The 20,914-nt window shown below is 35.7% G+C and overlaps 1 protein-coding gene across 1 annotated transcript in view; it reads left to right on the top strand.

The window, feature by feature from the left end:
• The window catches only part of LOC124363479 (alpha carbonic anhydrase 8-like), a 31,738-nt gene extending 12,336 nt beyond the window's left edge, over nucleotides 1-19,402 (top strand). The window contains exons 2-3 of the mRNA XM_046818727.1: nucleotides 16,107-16,556; nucleotides 19,297-19,402. Of these exons, the coding sequence (XP_046674683.1) occupies nucleotides 16,107-16,556; nucleotides 19,297-19,402 (556 nt within the window). The remainder of the gene's footprint in view (nucleotides 1-16,106; nucleotides 16,557-19,296) is intronic.
• The last annotated feature ends 1,512 nt before the right edge of the window (nucleotides 19,403-20,914 follow it).

The following is a 20,914-nucleotide window of genomic DNA, read 5'->3' as shown; positions in this document are numbered from 1 at the left end:
AGTTGAAGGCGAAAAACTCGTCCATGCTGTAAAAAGCGTTTGCGACTAAAGTTGATTTCAGACGAGCTTTAAATGCCTTCGGCATTGGGACATTTTTAGCAAAATTTTGTATTTTTTTTGAGAAAGAGAACTCCTGCTTGGGAAGGTAAACGTTCAAACAGTACCATCCTGTGTGCCCCACTTCCGTAGTTGTCCTGCCTCTAGTTACATAAAAAGTGTATGTCACTACCTCTTATGGCATTACATTTGTATTTAAAAAAGAACAGGTATCTAATAGAGGCAGGGTAATGTCAACAGTTTTGACAATCAAATAGTCTTTGATTATCTAAGTTGGTACACAAAGCTGAGTCATTAAACAGTGTCTGGTTGTCACAAAATTATATGATATATGATTCAACATGTAATACTAAAAATAAGTTGCTTAAATACTTATATGTCAAAGTTTTATTTCAAGCAGTTTTTTATGCGTGAATAATTCTTTTCAAAAGTAACCCATTTGAACCTTTGCACCGCACGTATCGCATTTATGGCCTGTTTCTGCCAAAGCATTATTCAACATGTTTCTTGTTGCTTTGAAACTGGTACGTAGATTCTTTGTCTTATGAGCCGACTGATCGACCTTGCATTTTAACCCAGAAGAACAATGTTAAAATGTAAACAATGTATTCCTTATTTTTGGTCACAGGACGATACACATTATCTCATTTAAGCTTTTTATCTTTCTGTAATTGACATGAATTTCTTTTTATAGTTCAATGTTTTAGATAAAATAATCGACAATTTTGATTAAATAACTAACACCAAGGTAGAAGTACGCCCACCACACTACGTGTCATAACAGGCTTCGTAATGTTGCGTGCAAAATTTCAAATTTATTTTCGGAAATCTATTTTGGTCAAAATCGTGTTGATATAGTTGAGTTTGCCTTGTCCTGACGAAGAAAATACACACTTAAGTAGGACTGAAAAGCCTATTACGACCTAGAGGGAAGTCCTAACTACTTCTTATGTACTTTCGGTATAAGAGGAAACTCCTTATTAAGATTATACAACATTCCAAAATAATCGTTATTAACGTTTTGCGTTACACTTGTTTTTTGGACTGTAGCCAGGGAAAGAATGAATCGTTGAGGCATATTTTGTATTTCTCTGTTTTTCCATAAGCCATTGTTAAAATGTAATATCATAATGTCAAAGAAGCCCACCAGTTTAAAGTAACTTATGTGAAAACATTCATAACTTTGTTCATTAAGGTTAGTTTTATAACAGTATTTAATGCATTAGATTATTTTAATTCGTCACTGGCGCAATCTGGACTAAAATTTATATATTAATGTTTAATTTACTATCTGCATTACACTACCGATCAAGCACTGTTTACTTATTATTGTTAAAATTTAAATGTAAACAGATGTTTCAGAAAGTTTTTCGAACTATAGCTGTCAACGGCTGTTTAGTGCCTGTTTAATTTGAATTATGAAACGTAAAAACTACAATTTTTTCTGAATTCCAAAATATTCCAGGTAATAGTACGGGAGCTAGCAACGTTTCTAAAACAAGAATTTCAGGTCAGCTGAAATTTTGATATGCTGTCTTTCTTGCTCTTTCGGTTGGAGTCCAGGCTATCTGGCTGGCGGTAGTGATTGCGTTTATTAATGCGCATCTTACTTGCACAGGTAAAAATCCTGGAGCGCTTCGGCAAATGGACAACATGGCGTGAGTCTAAAGTCACATGTTTGTTTTGTGTTTGTGTTATTTGTGATGTTTATTTATTAATTTCACTACAATCGCCAGTGGTAAAATGAAATGTGTTTCTGTAATTAAAAAAAAAGCACTTCAAACTGTCTCTCTCCAACCACCTGCCTCATTTATTTCAGTAGGCAGTTCAATGTCACGGTACTTTAATTTATATTTTAAACGTATATTCAAAACTTCCTGGCACTTCTTCAGTTTATCAACCACGAAAAGAATGATTTTATCTTTATGTCCTTTACAGAAACACGTTTCATTTTACCACTGGCGATTGTAGCGAAATTAATAAATAAACATCACAAATAACACAAACACAAAACAAACATGTGACTTTAGACTGACGCCATGTTGTCCATTTGTCGAAGCGCTCCAGGATTTTTACCTGTGCAGGTAAGATGCGCATTAATAAACGCAACCACTACCGCCAGCCAGATAGCCCGGACTCCAACCGAAAGAGCAAGAAAGACAGCATATCAAAATTTCAGCTGACCTGAAATTCTCTCTCGAAAACGTTGCTAGCTCCTATACTATAACCTTTCTTAACTTTTTCTTCATAAAAACCTTCCTCGAATTTCAATGGACATTTTACAAAAAGCATTATCCGAATTGGTCCAGGCGTTGTTGAGTTATGCGCTTACCAACACATTTTGTGATTAATTATTATTTATAAGATTTTTTTCAATTCTTGTTGTTTCGAATGTTTTTTTCGATTAGGATACAATCTGTTATTTATTACTAATGAAAAAACAAGAGTCCGGATAGGCCTTACAATAATACTATTACTTAAAAAGCAAGACAGTATTTAACTGTTCAGTAGATCCAAATGTTGTAGTTTGTATTTTACATTATAGAAACTAAAGTTTACTAAGGATAGAGCAGAGAGCGTTGGATCGCAAACTATCTTGCTTGACCTTGGCCTAAATACATTGATCGATGCACTGACTCCCCCCCCCCCCTCTACAACCTGCTATATCGCTCAGATCTTTAGATTATGAAAAACGGACTAAATAGTGATAGAAAGAAGAACGGAGTTTCTCAATAAAAGAAACTTATAAGAAAAGTGAAGTGTTTCATATAAACTGTTTAACGTAGTATTCGTATGGTGTATATCTAATACAAATTTCCGTTATTTAAATTTTAAATGTAACGAAACATTTACATCTCTACCTGTATAGTTGTATATTTCTGACATCTCAAACTATTGTCTTTGACACAATATAGTGGTGGATTTGTGGGTGGGGGTGGAGGTCACAGGAGTCGACTCCTCTCCAAATATTCATTTTTTAATTTTTTAACGGGGCGTAAAATTTGTTTTAAGATGTATATTTATTACTTTACCTACTAACATACGGCTTAAATAATGTACATTTGAGTCTATGAACCACGAGTCAGTTTGTATAACATTAATCGACGTCATAGTGACTCAACTATTTGTGTAGAAAACTTTTCCATACAATGAACTTGTAGGCCTACTTATTGTTTACTTTTAGAACTCCAATGCTGATTTCCATAAAGATTCGTGTATAAGTTACTGGAGTAATCGTACATAAGTCTATGAGCCCAGGCGCAATTTCTGTTGTAGACGCACACAATCTAGTTTCTCGTGAAAGTTATAGCGGAATTTCCCCTAGAAACATCACACGCGAAATAGAGAATAGACAAAAGGTTAAAAATATCAAACTATAAATTTTTTACTAGACACATTTTTAGAATTTACACTTTTAAACGCAACACGTTAATACAAGTTAAATTAGCAATCACTACCAAGTTGAATTTTCAGTTTTTCTATCCCGTTGGTTAATTTTGATATAACTATTACGTAGGCGCCTGACGGTTGGTCGTAAGTTTATAAAGTTGAAAATCACTATACTTGAAAATGTTGTTATTCACTATTTGAATCCTTTTCATATACTGCAATTTCGACCCCCTCTGAACTAGCGCAGCTGTACATCTATTACACGATGAACTAGGTTGCACAATTATACTATGGAAATTGGTTCACTATTCCCGAACTATAGGAATAGATTGGTTTACACAACACAATACAACGGCTAGGTTACAAACAAGCTTAATATACATAAATTTTATCGAGTTTATACCTTATGCATATTAAACACTCAATGATTTTACCTTACGTAGATAGTGCAAATTGTATAACGCGTTTGAGGTCTACAAGAATACATTTCTTTACAACGAAACAACGTAAAATACACTACCGAATAAGTAAAACTTAAAATAGAAGATTGACCTTTTTCTTTTGTTTCAACCAACGCTTTCGTTTTATTGCTTACGCATACGTTTTGTTGGAGATGATACTGGATATACCATGATGAGGGAAAGATAGGCGTAATTACGTATGTCCGTAGTTAAGTTATAATCTCACATCACGTCATGGCTTGGTGAGAATGCTGATACGAATGAGTGTGTATGTGCGAAAAGTATCTCCCCCAAGACTTTGACTAATGGAATGATATAAACTATGAAGTTCCTTCAGGACTTGACTAGTGGAATGCTATGAACTTGACTGTTGACTGTCAAACTTCTGTGTGGTGAGTGTGAGCGAGTAAACCAGCAGGTCAGTGGTATGTGGTAGAATTTTTCACAAGACTTGAATAGTGGAATGCTATGAAATTGGCTGTTGACCTTCAAACTTCAGTGTGGTGGGTGTGAGCGAGTAAATCAGCAGGTCAGTGGTATGTCGTAAAATGTCCCCCAAGACTTGAATAGTGGAATGCCATGAACTTGGCTGTTGACCGTCAAACTACAGTGTGGTGGGTGTGAGCGAGTAACTAGCAGAAGGTCAGTGGTATGTCGTAAAATGTTCTCCAAGACTTGAATAGTGGAATGCTATGAACTTGGCTGTTGACCGTCAAACTACAGTGTGGTGGGTGTGAGCGAGTAACTAGCAGAAGGTCAGTGGTATGTCGTAAAATGTTCCCCAAGACTTGAATAGTGGAATGCTATGAACTTGGCTGTTGACCGTCAAACTACAGTGTGGTGGGTGTGAGCGAGTAAACCAGCAGAAGGTCAGTGGTATGTCGTAAAACGTTCCCCAAGACTTGAATAGTGGAATGCTATGAACTTGGCTGTTGACCGTCAAACTACAGTGTGGTGGGTGTGAGCGAGTAACTAGCAGAAGGTCAGTGGTATGTCGTAAAATGTTCCCCAAGACTTGAATAGTGGAATGCTATGAACTTGGCTGTTGACCGTCAAACTACAGTGTGGTGGGTGTGAGCGAGTAAACCAGCAGAAGGTCAGTGGTATGTCGTAAAACGTTCCCCAAGACTTGAATAGTGGAATGCTATGAACTTGGCTGTTGACCGTCAAACTACAGTGTGGTGGGTGTGAGCGAGTAACTAGCAGAAGGTCAGTGGTATGTCGTAAAATGTTCCCCAAGACTTGAATAGTGGAATGCTATGAACTTGGCTGTTGACCGTCAAACTACAGTGTGGTGGGTGTGAGCGTGTAAACCAGCAGAAGGTCAGTGGTATGTCGTAAAACGTTCCCCAAGACTTGAATAGTGGAATGCTATGAACTTGACTGTTGACCGTCAAACTACAGTGTGGTGGGTGTGAGCGAGTAAACCAGCAGAAGGTCAGTGGTATGTCGTAAAATATCCCCCAAGACTTGAATAGTGGAATGCTATGAACTTGGCTGTTGACCGTCAAACTACAGTGTGGTGGGTGTGAGCGAGTAAACCAGCAGAAGGTCAGTGGTATGTCGTAAAATGTTCCCCAAGACTTGAATAGTGGAATGCTATGAACTTGGCTGTTGACCGTCAAACTTCAGTGTGGTGGGTGTGAGCGAGTAACTAGCAGAAGGTCAGTTGTTTGTCAAAGGCAGTGGTAATTGAGCTAATTGCGTGAGTCACCGGTTAGCGCAGCTGCTAGTCCCCCGCTCAGGCCGATAATCAGACGGTGCACATGAGATCTTGTTTGTCGCACACGGATAATCAAATTAAGCTATAGCCTATATTTGCAGTTACGGACTTATTTGTGTCATAAATGATTAGCTGAACTGTGTAGAATGACCTTAGGATTTTCTACTAGCCTTGTAATTGCTGTCAGGAATTCTAAAGTAGAAAGGGCATTTGAATGATTAGTCAAGTATCTGATCACATGCAGTTGGTGGATTCGGTTAGTAATTGAACAAATTTATTGAAATGCCGTTCAGTAATCGAAATGATACTTTATGTAGGTTTAAAACTGTTCAGCAAAATTGGTTGGTTCACTATTTTGTAACGTATTTATTTACGATCTTGCTGTAGCTTACTGTTGGCAATCTCGATTTTAACCTCTCAAGGGCAATGTTTAATCTCTAACACTTTTAGGCCATTATTTTTGTCATAAAATTACGAGAGATGTTTCATTTTACAGATAGTGTTAAAACTCATGTAGTCTTGAACTTTTCATAGCTCATACTTCACGTTGCCACCTGCCAGTCTTCACCGTTTTGTTGTGATGCCCTGTTATTAAGTTACTGTTTTACTTATTTTTCTTGCTAGTGTTTAGTCGGTAGTTATTTTGATAGTCTTTTTGTTTTTTGCTATTAACGTAATGTTTATTATTCATTGTTTTTGGCATTAAACTGGTTTTATCTGGCCTATGTCCATTTGATATGTCTACTTGTAACTTTGAGGTATAATCTGTCACTCGGTTACTTATGCACTTAAATGTTTCGTACTGCATATTTAGTCAATGCTCTTTGTTCTTCGTTTTACGTTAACTATATTTTTGATATTTCCCAATACTAAGCCGGCTTATTACATAAATAAAATACTAGCAGTTACCCGCGGCTTCTCACGCAATTACGTAGGTTTTGAATCTGTATCAGCATTTCTGGTTCGGACGAATTATATTTCCAACGCTAATGTTGAGTTTTCCTTGTTACCACGATCTAGAAAACACTTTTTTAATACATTTTTTCGCTACTTTAAAGACCAGTGGTGCGTAGCCGGAAGGGATTTTCGAAATAGGGAAATATATACGTCCCTGGGACCGTAAGAATGTTCATGTAGAATTTCAATACAATCGGTTGAATGGTTTACGCATGAAAAGAAAACAAACAAACAAAGAGCACTTCCGCATTTATAATATTATTAGGATTGTAAAATACCGTGAAAATAAATAAGCCTAAATACGGGCATACTAATTGTTTCGATAATTTAATTGGTTATTCAGGGCAAACATGTTTCTATTTAATTGGTTGAATATTAAATAGTAAATAAATTGCAAGGAGATGTATTTATAAAACTTTGAAAAAAGCACTTTCGTGCATACTAACTATACTTAACCTTAAAATAGGCATATTATTTTGTTCCTATTTATTCTTCTACGAAAAAATAAGGTTTTTAGTTGTTTTAATTCAACATTATTGTTTTGGAGTTGAACATGAGGGTAGTTACCTTCGACCTTCTTACGACATGCAGTTACCAAATGATTAGGTATAGTAGCATGTCGTAATAGTTGTATATATCTTTATATACCGTACTCAGTTCAACCCAATACATGTTTTGAACGATTATTGTGTACATTGTACAACTTGTCTTCTACGGACTGATAGAGTTCAACACTCTTAGGGCAGATATTTTAAAACCATGCGTAGCATGAATACATGTAACGGCTAATGAGTGTTACGGCAGTAATCCTGCAGTAACTCTGCTCAACATCGGCTAACCTACAGTGTTTATGTGACAACTGCCAACAGCCATGACGTCACCAGGGCGATTCAACAGTCCATATACTTTATGAGCATGAAGCCGCGGCGGCAGTGGTACAAGTGTATACGCTCACTTCAAACTATCACTTGAATGGCATCTCATTCACTTGGCTAGATAGCGTCACACTAATCTTATTTATGTTTTGTTTAAACTGTTGTCTGTTATCGTAACTTTCCACAAGGAACGCTTAAACTGATGGATGATTCAGCGACTGTTGTAGCTCCACGTCAATACTTGTTTTCTTCCTCGTACAAACATCGGGTTTTGTCTTTTACCAGTATAGGCTAAGCTTTGTGACGTCACTAATTAATTAAAATTTAAACATTTATAACTATCTAAGCGAACTGTCTTTCCGTTCGTATAATGTCTCGATTATATTTTAGCTAAAATATTCAGTTAAATATGTGGATATTTTTTTACCACATATATTATGGTAGTGGTTGCTATCACTTTTGGATATAGAGGAATCACTAAGGAGGAAAAATTATAAAACTACTTGAACGGGTGAAAAGAGTCACTTTTCATGGTTTTGTGAAACAAACGGTTTATCTTTTTTTGAAATATTTAATAGCGGTTTGGTGGAAATTATACAATGAAGTACACGTATACAACAACAATTAGATTTATTTTTTTAAATTCCGTACATAATAGGAAACTAGAAAAACGTATTTTAACTTGCTGACTTAAGGTAATTTTAACACAATAAATTTTAGGGAGTCTTTTGAAAGGTTTGAAGCGACTAGCTACAAAGGCAGCAGGGTCTCATTAAATATTTAGTAAGATCAAATATTAAAAACTCTAGACCTTAATAATTAATAAGAATGGTATCACATTACAAAAACACATTAATTATTCTACATCATCATCATCACTGATGGGGACATCTTCATTAATTGATCATTGTACTGGTTGGTTAAAAAGGCCTTTGTGCTCTTCAGTGATATGCGATATTGTTTTCATTGTCTTAATTTTTTTTTGATAGATACTTTTGTGGATATGCTTCTTGGTTAGGTAAGGATACTACATCAGTTTTATTCAGGTTCAAAGTGTGTAAATTCTCTAAACCACCAGATTCTATGTACTGACACTTGACTTGGTACCACCTTTATGTTCATGAGAGTTCTGAGAAAATGAAATTTAATTACTACTATATCTCACTATTTCATTTCTTGGAAAAGGCCTGGTTTCAAAAGTAACTGATGTTTTATACATGGAGAGTCACTAAATTGAAAAACCAGTGATCATGCCGGTATCAGGTGTTGTAACTGTCCTTGGATGTTTTTTCCCAGCATTAGCAAAGATTTCGCAATCTTCACGAGGAGTGTAGATACGGTCAAATTTCCTAATGGGACATTTTACTGCACTGAACTTGCGAACACATGGTTTGTAAAAATGACCACGTAAAAAGAAAAATTGTAAATTAGTTGTAAATAACTTGCATGTGTCTAAAAACAAGTCTAACTCTTGACAGCGTTTGGTTCTTATTTTGCCCCGGATAGTTATCCGAAGAAATATGTAACTCGCCAGCAGTCTCTGTTACATGGGTTTTAATTAGTCATTAGGAAATGAATCAACTTTATTGGACCCCTTGTGAACCTGGCGCTTAATAGTAGATGTAGTAATGTGCTAAATCTGTTTTAGTTTTCAAAATACAAAACACATTCATCATGATTTTGGCGTGAATAAAATATTTATTGGGCAGGAATCTTCGTTAAATCAACAAGCTGTAGTCAAGTATAGGCCCCGTATATTTGTTTAGTAGTTTTTTATTCAGAGCGGGCGTAAACCATTAACTCTGGACTTGCAACAACATGTTTTCAGTATTGTTCAAGTGAGGGCAACGTATTTAGACTTTTCGCTAACAAAGGTAACAAGTGTCAGTTTGAGTTTACAAACTTTAGATACAACATTTTCTTTCCAAACTCATTTTTGGTAATTAAGTTGGGGTATTTGACGCTTATATTAGTCGTACATTTTTTGGGACAGATAGTTCACATGACAAGTGCGTGAATTTTTTGTCAGAGTTGTAGTGTATTTTATAAACAGGAAATTAGCCTATATGCTAGTGTAAGTTAAATGCAGGAGTAATTTAAATTAGTATACTCATTCGTTTTGTATTATTGCTTTGCAAACACTACAATAACTTCTAAGTTTTTGCACTAAACATAACACTCAGAACAACAAGAAAAAGAAGTCAAAGGAAACAGCTGATGAACATTATTTGAAGTGCTACCAACCGTTGCGTGTTAAAAGCGACCTGAGTCGTGACTTAGTACCTCTTGATACTCACTAAGAAAACGCAATGGCTGTAATAATGCGTTCTAAGAGTTAAAATGGGGTACCAGTCGACACCGGAGGTAATAAGAAGCAAGTTCAGATACAATATAAAATTATCGACGAAGAAAGTCATGATGAGGACTCTCGAAGAATAATTGAGCAGTCATAAAACAATTTATATCTGTGCCTGTTACTAGTTCAGTGTGTGTAAACTTGTTTTTAACCGGGGTTCCTATATTGTTATTAAAATATCAAATTTTTAATATAAGACAGGCTTAAACGTAATGTAAAGGAAGTAAATTTGTGGTAAAAGAAAAGTGACATTTAAACTCCTTACAAAAGTTTTGAAAGTTGAGGTGGTGAATTTATTTACTATATCTTATTATTTTACATTCAATTACCTTTCTGGTACAACTGACTACGAGTACGCTGAAGTAGGTAACGTAACATTAAAAACCTTTGTGCATGAATGTGGTCGTGGAGCCTTCACGTACGAATCTGTACCAAATTGCAAGCATCTAAGTTTTCTGTAAAATAGTACTAAATATTAATAAAATAATACTTTTCCAATAAGGCTTGTTGTTTGGGAGTCTTCAATAAGTTTTCTGAGTTACAAAAATTCGAATAAAATGTTATATTTAAAATATAATTCAGATTAAAACTATATTTGATTATGGAGAAGAATTATGGATAGGTATATAAAGGGAATTTTTTATGATTATGAACAAAACTGTCGCTACATACAAGATGGAATGCAGAAAAGTTTCGGAAAAAAGACTCGAATGTAAGCATAATATGTTCTGTTTCGTATCAATTAAAAATGTCAACAATTTTCTGGCTGTGGTATGGAGCGGGGGCACGGCGAGTGGCTAATGTCGGAACATGTAGACTAGACACACCTAGTGTAAGCTGTGGTAGTGAACCTGTTAAATGATGGGCCAAAACAGTGGTAGCTATTTAAAGTGATGCTATGAAATCCTCACCGCGTTCCAGTAACCAACAAATGATCGGTACGTTACGTGAAGAATGAGAGAACCTCTAGTGGTAATCGAAAAAGTAAATTAAATACAGATTAGCAGTTTACTCATTATATAATCAAAATAAAAAAACTAAAAATAGTTTTATATTAAATTAGCAAAGCTTTCGTTATTTACACAACTCAATTAAATTGACAGATATAGAACAATCTGTGAATAAAGGTTGAGCAGTTGTGGATACTATTTCTGGGATATAAATGTTAACTCTTTCTTTGTCTTTGGACTGTTGGAGATAGAAAGTTTAAATAGATAAAAAATCTAGAACAATTGTAGTACTGGAGGAAATTGTTCAAAAGAGCATAGTTTGTTATCAACACGATTACTATGCAATAATTTCCTTCTTGAATTTATTCTTCAACATATTTGTGGTCAAAATCTGGATAAATTTATTATTAATACTTAGAGATTTTGTCCTCTTCAAAGAACGTGGAAATTTATTGATGAAAATAATTTAGGATTACAAGCCCTTTAACATAAAAACTTTACCTCAATCTTTGTAAGCATTTATCGCTCCTCTGATCGAAAACCAATTGTCCTGTCAAAATACTCCCAGGTTCTGACAATAACGTTTTTGTTAAAAACCATTTTTTTACGTTCTGATATTGTTAGGCCAGGTTTTCCAAGAATTTAGAAAGAGAAAAGAAGAGACGGCCAGTCATTGAAATTCCAAAACTCTTCATTTACTCTTCATTTTTATTCGTATATTTTTTATATTTTGAACCTAAAGTTTCGTGAAAGGTTAAAATAACTAAATAATATGAAAAAGGATGGATGGAAAATAAATCAGTTTACAGATCATATTCTTATGAACTGGAAAACGTATTGTGCTCATTTTTACATACGTTATAAATATTATTTTATAAATGATACACTATTTATTGCTTATACATTCATACATTTTATGGTGATTTAAAAACTTATAACTTTACAAGTTAACTCATTGTATAAATACTTATTTTTGCTCATACATTATTTTAACGAGTAAAGGGATGGATTCTGCAGCTACCATTGTTAAATGTTACAACAAATTTTAGTCACATAAACTCAATAATTATTTAAGTAATTGGCTGAAGTATAAAAAAGGTATATGATAGTATACTTTGAGATAATGGTTGTTTCTTGCATTATTATTATTATTAGTCACCTACCCCTAATTATTGTAGGACCCCCTAATTAGGGGACAATATTTAGTGAGGTAATATTACAAAATGTACAATTCCCTGTAAACAGTTAGTTCTTACATAATAAAAAAGACATTTATTTATTTGCCACAATGTCACCTACTAGCATTAACAATTTATTGATAACAGTACATTTACATCACAGAGAGAGAGAATCACATCAATCATAATAGACATATCTTAAGTTTACGATTTACATGCAGTATATTGCAATTTGAAAAATTTGACTCAAAAGATTATCTACAAAAAGGGCCAAATAAAGACAAGATTTATTCTACTGCCTAAAAAGCTACGCACACCTAATTCAAAATATTGAAATATAATCGTTATAAACAAGACGATTATTGCATTTAAGACGCGATAAGCTAACTTCTTTTGTAACCTCAAACAGGTAAATATTTTCTGTAATGTTGGCAGCGACCATCTGGCGCGAATTTTAAGTGGTGCGTAGTATTGGGCTGCAGTTGACTGGAAAACCATGAGTTAGTTGAAAATACATTGATTTGTTTAGCTCCGCCTGCTTACTTGTGGGGTTTTAACACACTGGTTAGTTTTAATACACCCACTGTGGGATTTACAACAGAAAATTAGGAAATAACGACGAAATCACTAACGAGCAAATGGACACTTTACTAAAATAAAGGATCCTGAGCCATCTTCACTCTTCAGCCAACAGATATCAAACCGAAACTGCCAATAACAGCAGTCGTAGCTTTAGACGAGTTGAAAATGTAGAGCTTTTTCGTGATTGGCTTAAGTTTAACCAACCACCGACCATATTTTATGATCAATATGGTTTCTTTGTCACTGATTACCAACTTCACATAATCTTCATTATTGAAGTTATTTTCGTTCTTGATTATTTCTAATTAGACCAAACAAATTTAGTTGCAGAAAGTCTCTACTATTCTTGGAGGCTAATAAGAGAAACTTTAGAAATAATCAAGAATGAAAATAACTTTAGTAAAGGACACAGCGTGAAATTGGTTTAGAACTGGCAACCTATGACGCAATAGCCATATTTATATGAACTATCTGTGGTTCCTTAAGCTTCAGCCAATTACGAGAAAGCTCCGTCCCTTCAACTTTCCTATACAGACGACTGATTATTACTGGCAGTTTCAGTGTAACATCAGCTGTTGACTGAAAATATATCTCCACAGCGTGGCCGAAATATTTAAGAAGTTAATTGTGTGTTGACGCAGTGTTAACTCTTTTATATTAGTTATGACACCAGTCGCACAACCTAAGAACTAAGAATAGGAATATAGTTCATATATTTCAAGCCAATGCGTAAAAATAAGCAATGCCATTGAATATTTGAGTTAAAACCAGACCTTCATTCCATGTTATATTTCATTATAGAAATTTGGAAGATCCTCAGATTCTTCAAGGCTGAAGCCCGAAATGAGACTGAATGTTTATTTTGTCTTTCTAGACGTCTACTGTCCGAAACACTTTTGGCAGACAATTCGCTTCAATTGGCAAAGTAACAATATTTTCCACTCTCGGTAAAAAATGGCCAATAACGAAAACAGCTCAATTTTTCCAATTAAGCACTCAATGATAGGAGTTTACAAAAACTACGAACAGTGGATATTCCAGGAGAGATTGTTTTAGTAGGCCGTAACGTTGCCGATTGTGAGATGGATATATGGCAGAGGCTCTATATCACTTTACAAACATCAACATGAACAGTGAGCCAAGACGACCCGGTGCCAACCTCTTTGCCAACACCACGCTACTTTCATCTGCTGTCTTCAGCGTCCTTGTCTTCTATGGCGTGGTGTCGGGACACGGTTTGTGGTCGCACTTCGATTTATCATGGGATCTTACAGAGTCTTTTATTTCCCAAAAATGATTCTGAAGAATTTAACTGAGCATGATTCATTACCTAAATCGGCGTCCGTTCTTCCTGGACAATTAAGATATTCTAGATAGTTCTCTTATTGGATGATAAATAAATTTAATGAATACATTTAAAACACTTACTTTAAATCTTAGAATATATGTAGCTTAACTACTAGTACCACGTTGACCGAACGATACTGGGAGAAACCCGTACTCTAAAGATTTACGTAAAATCCTTCTACTGGATTTTGAGATCCATTTTGTAAAAGTAGGTCAATGTAAAAGACTACTCCAGTCCATACCGGGTTGAGAAAATAATCTTCAAGATTAAGCCAATTTATTTCTTAAATGAGTGTGTCGTACTAAATAAAGAGTTTTTCTTAAGGTAAGGCTTACGCCTTTTAATTCTAATTTCTAAAAGTCATCATTTTAATTGTTGAAGCAAAATATTATTGAACAAAATACTCCACACCGAGGTGTACTTTTGTTATATTCTATGAAGTCGATTAAATGTCTTAACTAAACACATGCAAGCTTCATTTCATGTTAGTAGTTTGCTAGAATAATGTAAACGACACGTTATAACATCATGTTACTTTATCAGTGATACATTTCTATTCTTCGAGTTTGCAACGTGTGTATACATGATTCAAATGTTAAAATGTAATAATTTCATTTTTATTTGTAAACAACGGAAATTTCCTAGGGCAAAGGATGACACCAATCATTTTCTAAGGTTTAAAAACAATTTTGTACGAACATTTGATACAGATCTTTCAGTGAAATTTTGAAATATTACTTCCGGAATCAGTCGGAAGAAAGGTATATTCACATGAGGCCATCATCTTGAAATGTACAACTGAAGATACATATTACTTTAGGTGTCTTATTCGCACACTGATGGGACAATAACCCTCAATGATAATATAACTGTAACATTTTCAAACATTTAGAAACATCATAATCTTGAAACATTATTAGACAAACATTGTTACAACCATATAAATGCAAAAAAGTGGACTTGAAGTGAAGTAAATATATTAACTTATAACGGTTCAACTTTATAATTCTATAATTTTAAACGCTCATCAAACGCGGTTTTGAAGTTATCGAAAAATAAGTAGGAATAAATGGTGCTTCAAATGACGACAGTTTAATGAAAATGTTTTTCTCAAATGCGAATGGCTGTCATCTTGAAATGTTTCATTGATTAAGACGAACTCATCCAAAAATATATACAAATACTGTCTTTACGATAGTTATCGTTTTCACAATAAATCCCGTAGTGTTGTATACCAGTTAAAACTTTGTACGCCGCGCCCGCTAACTGAACACCAAACGTGATGTCAAAAAACGTTTTAGAACAAACCTTTTTTTGGCCCAACATTCTAAATATCCTTTTTTTGCACTAATGTATAATAACTTAAGAATGTAAATATATATATATATATATATATATATATATATATATATATATATATATATATAAGATTATACAGGTATACCTTTTCCAAACTTTGAATGGCCGCCATCTTAAAACATAAAGAGATATCGAAAAATTGAAAGAATAAAAGTTGTTTACAATTACGTAATAAAGGTGAAAAATGTATAGTTTTGGGTCTATATCTAGACTGACTAACGCACTCATTCAAGGTATGTGCAAGCAGTGTCTTTGAACCAAGTTTAGTCTGGATATTTTAAAATTACAGCAGTTATCGGTTCACAAGCTCGCGTTTTATTGCATTGTGGTTTTGGATTCTGGGGGTCATGACTGGAGGAAATCCAAAAAATCTCTCTGAACTTCCGTCATGAGGGCGATTACAAAAGGCATATTTCTATGAAATCTGCCTAAAAACCTTCATATTTGTTGTAATAGCTTCGTTTACTATGTTGCAAATATGGGAATTATTGACGAAAGCAAAACAAATAAGTACTGAATGAATTCTAATTCATTTTAAATAACCTTCTTCGGTTGTAATGCATTTTCTACATTCACCTCTTCCAAACAATATAGCTAATTCTTGTTTACGTACACCTCATAATGAAAAATCAGGGAAAACAGGAGTACTAGTTAGCTTATAGCTTTTTCGTCAAAGTTACATCGTTCAATATAACTTCACAAATTCATAATAATTCATAAAGTGAATAAATTATGGCATTTTTAATTGCCTCCTTTGATAAATAAAGCGTTTTCTTGGTTCTAAATTATGGTTATTTCTTATGTTTTGTTTTATTTATCTCAAATAACGCCGACAAATATAAATATTAACTTATTTTGCTCTCCGTCCAGGGTAGTCGCTGAACAGAGGGGTGGAAATGTGCCTGGTTCGAGTGCACCGACTCCAGTTCTATTCCAAAAAGAGCCGCCAATGCCCGCCCCACCGGCACAGCCGGTTATCAGACCTCCACCGCCAGACGTGAAGCCTGCACCTCCACCTCCAGATGTAAAGCCTGCACCTCCACCCGTGGTGAAGCCTGCACCCCCACCCGAACCTAAACGACAGTTCACCCCTGGACCGCCCCCACAAGCACCGACGCCATCACCCCCTGCACAGCCGCCCCCACAACCCAAGCCGCAGCCCGCCAAGCCCATCGACATTCAACGACCCAGGATCCCCCAACAGTCCCCGGAAGACCGCCTTATGAGACCCGATAACCGCCCCGACCCCCCGTCCTGGAACCCGGTCCCCACCAATCCTGAAGACCAGCTGATGAACCCTGAGGTGTACCAGAGGAGGACGTGAGTCCAAGTGCCCTAATGGAACTAACCCTTGTGTTGTGACTAACAATGACGGTGGCCTTGAGTTTTATTGTTTTTCATTTCGTTACCATATGGCAACATAAGGTTTATAAATTAAACAGTGGCCCATCAATGTAGTGCAGACCTTGAGTGTAATATAGACATTTTTAACAAACTAACTTTAAAGCGTACTTATTATTATTAGTTTACCTCCATTGTTGAGTTTTGTAACCCCTGAGTTAGTGTAAAGTAATATCATATTGTCTGCATTCTCATTAAATGGTTAAAACAGAATAATTTAATGAATTCGTAACTCTTTACCCTCTCCATTCCTTGAAAGTGAATAGATCTAGGACAAATAGAGAATCAAGTTGTGCCTATTTATAAATTGAAACGTCTAAGTATTGATATGACTATGATATTCTTATTCCAATAGCGCAGCATGCTGTAACTTGTTTTGGCTGCATCCTACGTCTTTGTTCCTTCTTTACATTTTCAGTACGTCAGTTTCTGAATACGTTAGCCTACTCTTCGATTATTATGGCAACAAGATATGTATGGCCTATTATTGTATTAGTTACACAGGAGATAAATCTTTCATACGGACGAGGGGTGCTGAGGTCCGGGGGATCATTTCAGTTAGTTTGAGGTCCGACGCTAGGGATGTGTCACGTGACTCATTGTTAAACTATGTTCTACCTGAGCCTCTCACTCCACAGAGAGCAGTCCGAGCGCTCACTTTTTGCGTGCCTCAATTTATAGCATAGGATTAGTTACCTATTGTGGTATGTCTATGTGGCTAGTCAAAAAATGCTCCAAGCATATTATCTTGATTCCACTAACTTGATACCACTAAAGTGGTAAACTCCTCATTTCAATCTGGAGTTTACCGGGATGACTTGAAAACAGCAAAAATTGCTCCGATTTTTAAGAAAGAAGATCCTCGTCAAACCAAAAATTACCGCCCAATTGCAATCTTGCCAATTTTCAGCAAAACTTTTGAAAAAGCATTTTTGAATCAACTACAATGTTTTCTGGAAAGATTTGACATACTGTGCCCTGAACAATTCGGCTTCCGTAAAAACAAATAAAAAATTGATGCGGTTTCGAGTCTTTTGGATGTTATTGTCGATGGTTTTGAGAGACGAGATAAGGTGCTCAGTATATTTCTCGATCTCTCTAAGGCTTTTGACTGCGTGCATCATGGGACACTGATGCATCAGTTAGAGACATGTGGAATACGGGGTCTGCCGCACAGGTGGATCTCGTCCTATTTGAAGAATAGAGACCAGTGTGTGCAGATCTGAAATTTCATATCAGGAAAATGGCAAATGGTGTCCCTCAGGGATCGATCCTTGAGCCAGTGCTTTTTAATATTTACGTAAACAATTTGAACTCATAAATCCAGAATGGAAAGGTGATTCAATGTGCTGACGATACGACTATCTGCAATTACTGCAACACTGTTCTCACGACACCCTTAGAATGGCTTATTTTGGCCTTGTTTATCCGCACCTTGCATATTGAGTAAGACTCTGGGGCAGCTGTGCAAACAACAAACTAGAAAGAGTGTTTCGCCTTCAAAAGAAAGCTGTGCGAATCAAATTCTAAAATTAAAGAGAAGAGAGTCGTGCAGAGATGCCTTCAGAGAGCTTGGTTTACTGACTTTGCCCTGCCTCTACATCTTCGAGGTGGCTGTGTTCTGTAAAACACACATTGGATCAGGGAAGGAAAATTCACCAGTATGAGACAAGAGGCAGGGACAACTATCGCAAGTCAACCTCATCGAACGGTGGCGTCTCATAATTTGCCATCGCAGGTTGGTGTTAGGTTGATCAATAGGCTCCCTGAGGATCTCAAAACATTGGCAGATAACAATTTAATTAATTAATTATTAACAATTTAAATCTCGTCTTAAACGCCTATTGGTGTCTTGTGCTTCTTACACGGTGGGTGAGTTCATGGAAAGCCGCCTGAGAAATTAAAATCGAAGCACGTTTTAATAGGATCTGATATAGGAATTGCATATTTGTCTGGATGAGGAACTGTTTGTATGTATGATTATGTGTGAATGAGTAGATAGGCTAATGACTGTTGCTATACAATATTGTATGTTGTTCTAAGGCAATAAAGACTTGATTGTGTAGCTAATACTTGATTGTGAGGTGTAACATTTGACTGATTGTCACGTGATTATCCGTCCGTGATAAAATGGTCTCATATGTGTTGCGAATTAATTTGCATCGTATAATAAAAATTATCACCATTTTTCTTGAATTATACATTCGTTTTCCTAATGTAAGTTTTTCGTGTATATTTTTTGGAAGGACAAGTACTAAATAAACTATTCTATTGTGTTCGATACTTTACAAGTTTGACAGTTTCATGCATTCTGTATGAAAATTCATCTATTTTTATTTCTGCAATAGTTATGCGCCACAAAAGCACGTTCAATGTCTTATAAGACAGTTCTGACATTGCGTGTGACACTATTAATGACATTCATTGTTTGTATGACTGACCCGTGAAGAAAAGAATACACAGGCGGGACAGACAATAATTGGCTGTCAAATCTGACATATTTATAGAGTACGTGCCCCCAGGTGAGCAGTGTATTTATGAGATACAAACAAAGTACTGTGTTTTTGCGTGTTTGATAATGATGTTGGACAGAAGCAAAAGAGTTGGACCAAAACTCGGAGGAGTGGTCCAGAAATAACAGAAATGGTCTGTGAAGCAGGTGCGGTGTGCCAGACAATAGTGAGATTGTTGGCACGCCTGAGACCACCCCCTACACGGTACTCGGGCAGTGTACGCTTACAGTACACCGAGTACTGCTGCACTGACTGTACTTCACTGCAAGCCAACAGCACACCACTACAGAGTTGGCCAGATGTTTTACATGGATTTCGTAACTCTTGTTTTATCCCTACGATGTAATTGGCACGTCATGCGGTTGGAAACTTTACCGTTATTCATTGAAGGCTGTGGTGGCTTTACGCTCGTATCCCGCTTATTTGACACTCTAAGCTAAGGGAAATTATCTAAAGTAATTTTCTCACAGAAAATGTGAATATTGTAGCCTTTCCTCCATTACTTACCTCTATCACTGACTGTTGTTTCTTTACGTCTTGTACGAACTCTGACGCAAACAAAATATTCTTCGTTTCGAAGAAATCATGTAGACTATTCTTAACACAGACTTTTTGTAGCCAACAGCCAATTTGCAATGTATAAGCAAACAACTTGGTTTACCTTGAAATCCATAGAGGACTTCAAGACAGAAATAGGTCATCGGCCACGCTAGTTTTGGTGGAAATTGAACAGAAGGTATCGAAAGGGTTATAACTATTATATGACAATTTTTCTCAAACTCTAAACATTAAAACAGTGTCAGCTAACCTAAAACAGACTTTCTGTCTCTTAATCTAATTTTCTGATGGAAATATAACTTACTATTGTGTCTGGCCGTTGCTCTTTACTGCATCAGGCCTAAGAAAATATTATCTGAAAAAAGAATATAAAAAAGTTTTTAACACTTTTTACATCCTCCAACTTCTTCCTCTTCCATAACTATAGCGCGTCTAGCGAGCACTTATCTTCTTAGGGGTAATTTCTTTATCGAATTCAAGAAAAATGAAATTTGGGCTTGTACACTGCAAGTTGGCTCTTACACTTTCCTTTGGTTCTTAATATGTGCAGGCTTAACTTGTCTAGGATCGAGCCACCGGCTTTTACTTATTACATAGTCTTAACTGAATACCATAACTCAACTTATTTCTGCGAGTTATCCAGAATGTCCATAAATATCTAAACCATTCCTCTTTTTTAAGTTGTAGGTCATAAAGCCGCTTCAGAATGAGCCAACGAACCATGTCAAATTGCTCTTATTAGAATCTTAAGAATATTATATTTTTGAACTAACAATAACTGTTGCTCTAAAGCCATGGGCAATTTCACGTGAAAGGAAATTGCAAAATATATGTAAGTTGAATTGTTACATCAAAGCCAAAGCCCACAGACACATTTCTTGAATAATAAAAGAGTTTGTGAGAAAAACACTTATAATGACAAACTATATAAATACTCTAATTCATGAAGAAGAGATCGTTTACATGTCTATGGGAGTGGACAGACCAGGTGGACGCTTCCGAATCCGTAGCAATGTGCGCAGGCCTAAACATGCTAGCCATCTACGCACTCGCTGTTCCTGTGGCGTAGAGAAATCTGGTTCACATCTCATTATCCCTGTATTTCAAAATAATGTCTAACAATATAATGAATGATAGTTTAGGGTTTGGGGTTTGGGGGCATATAGTTGTAATAGCCACGTGTTTTATCAGAGCTGATAACAATTG

Source organism: Homalodisca vitripennis, chromosome 5 (genome assembly GCF_021130785.1).
Source record: "Homalodisca vitripennis isolate AUS2020 chromosome 5, UT_GWSS_2.1, whole genome shotgun sequence".
Lineage (NCBI taxonomy): Eukaryota > Metazoa > Arthropoda > Insecta > Hemiptera > Cicadellidae > Homalodisca > Homalodisca vitripennis.
The sequence above is the reverse complement of the archived record's forward strand: the minus strand, read 5'-3'. Positions and strand labels throughout refer to the sequence as shown.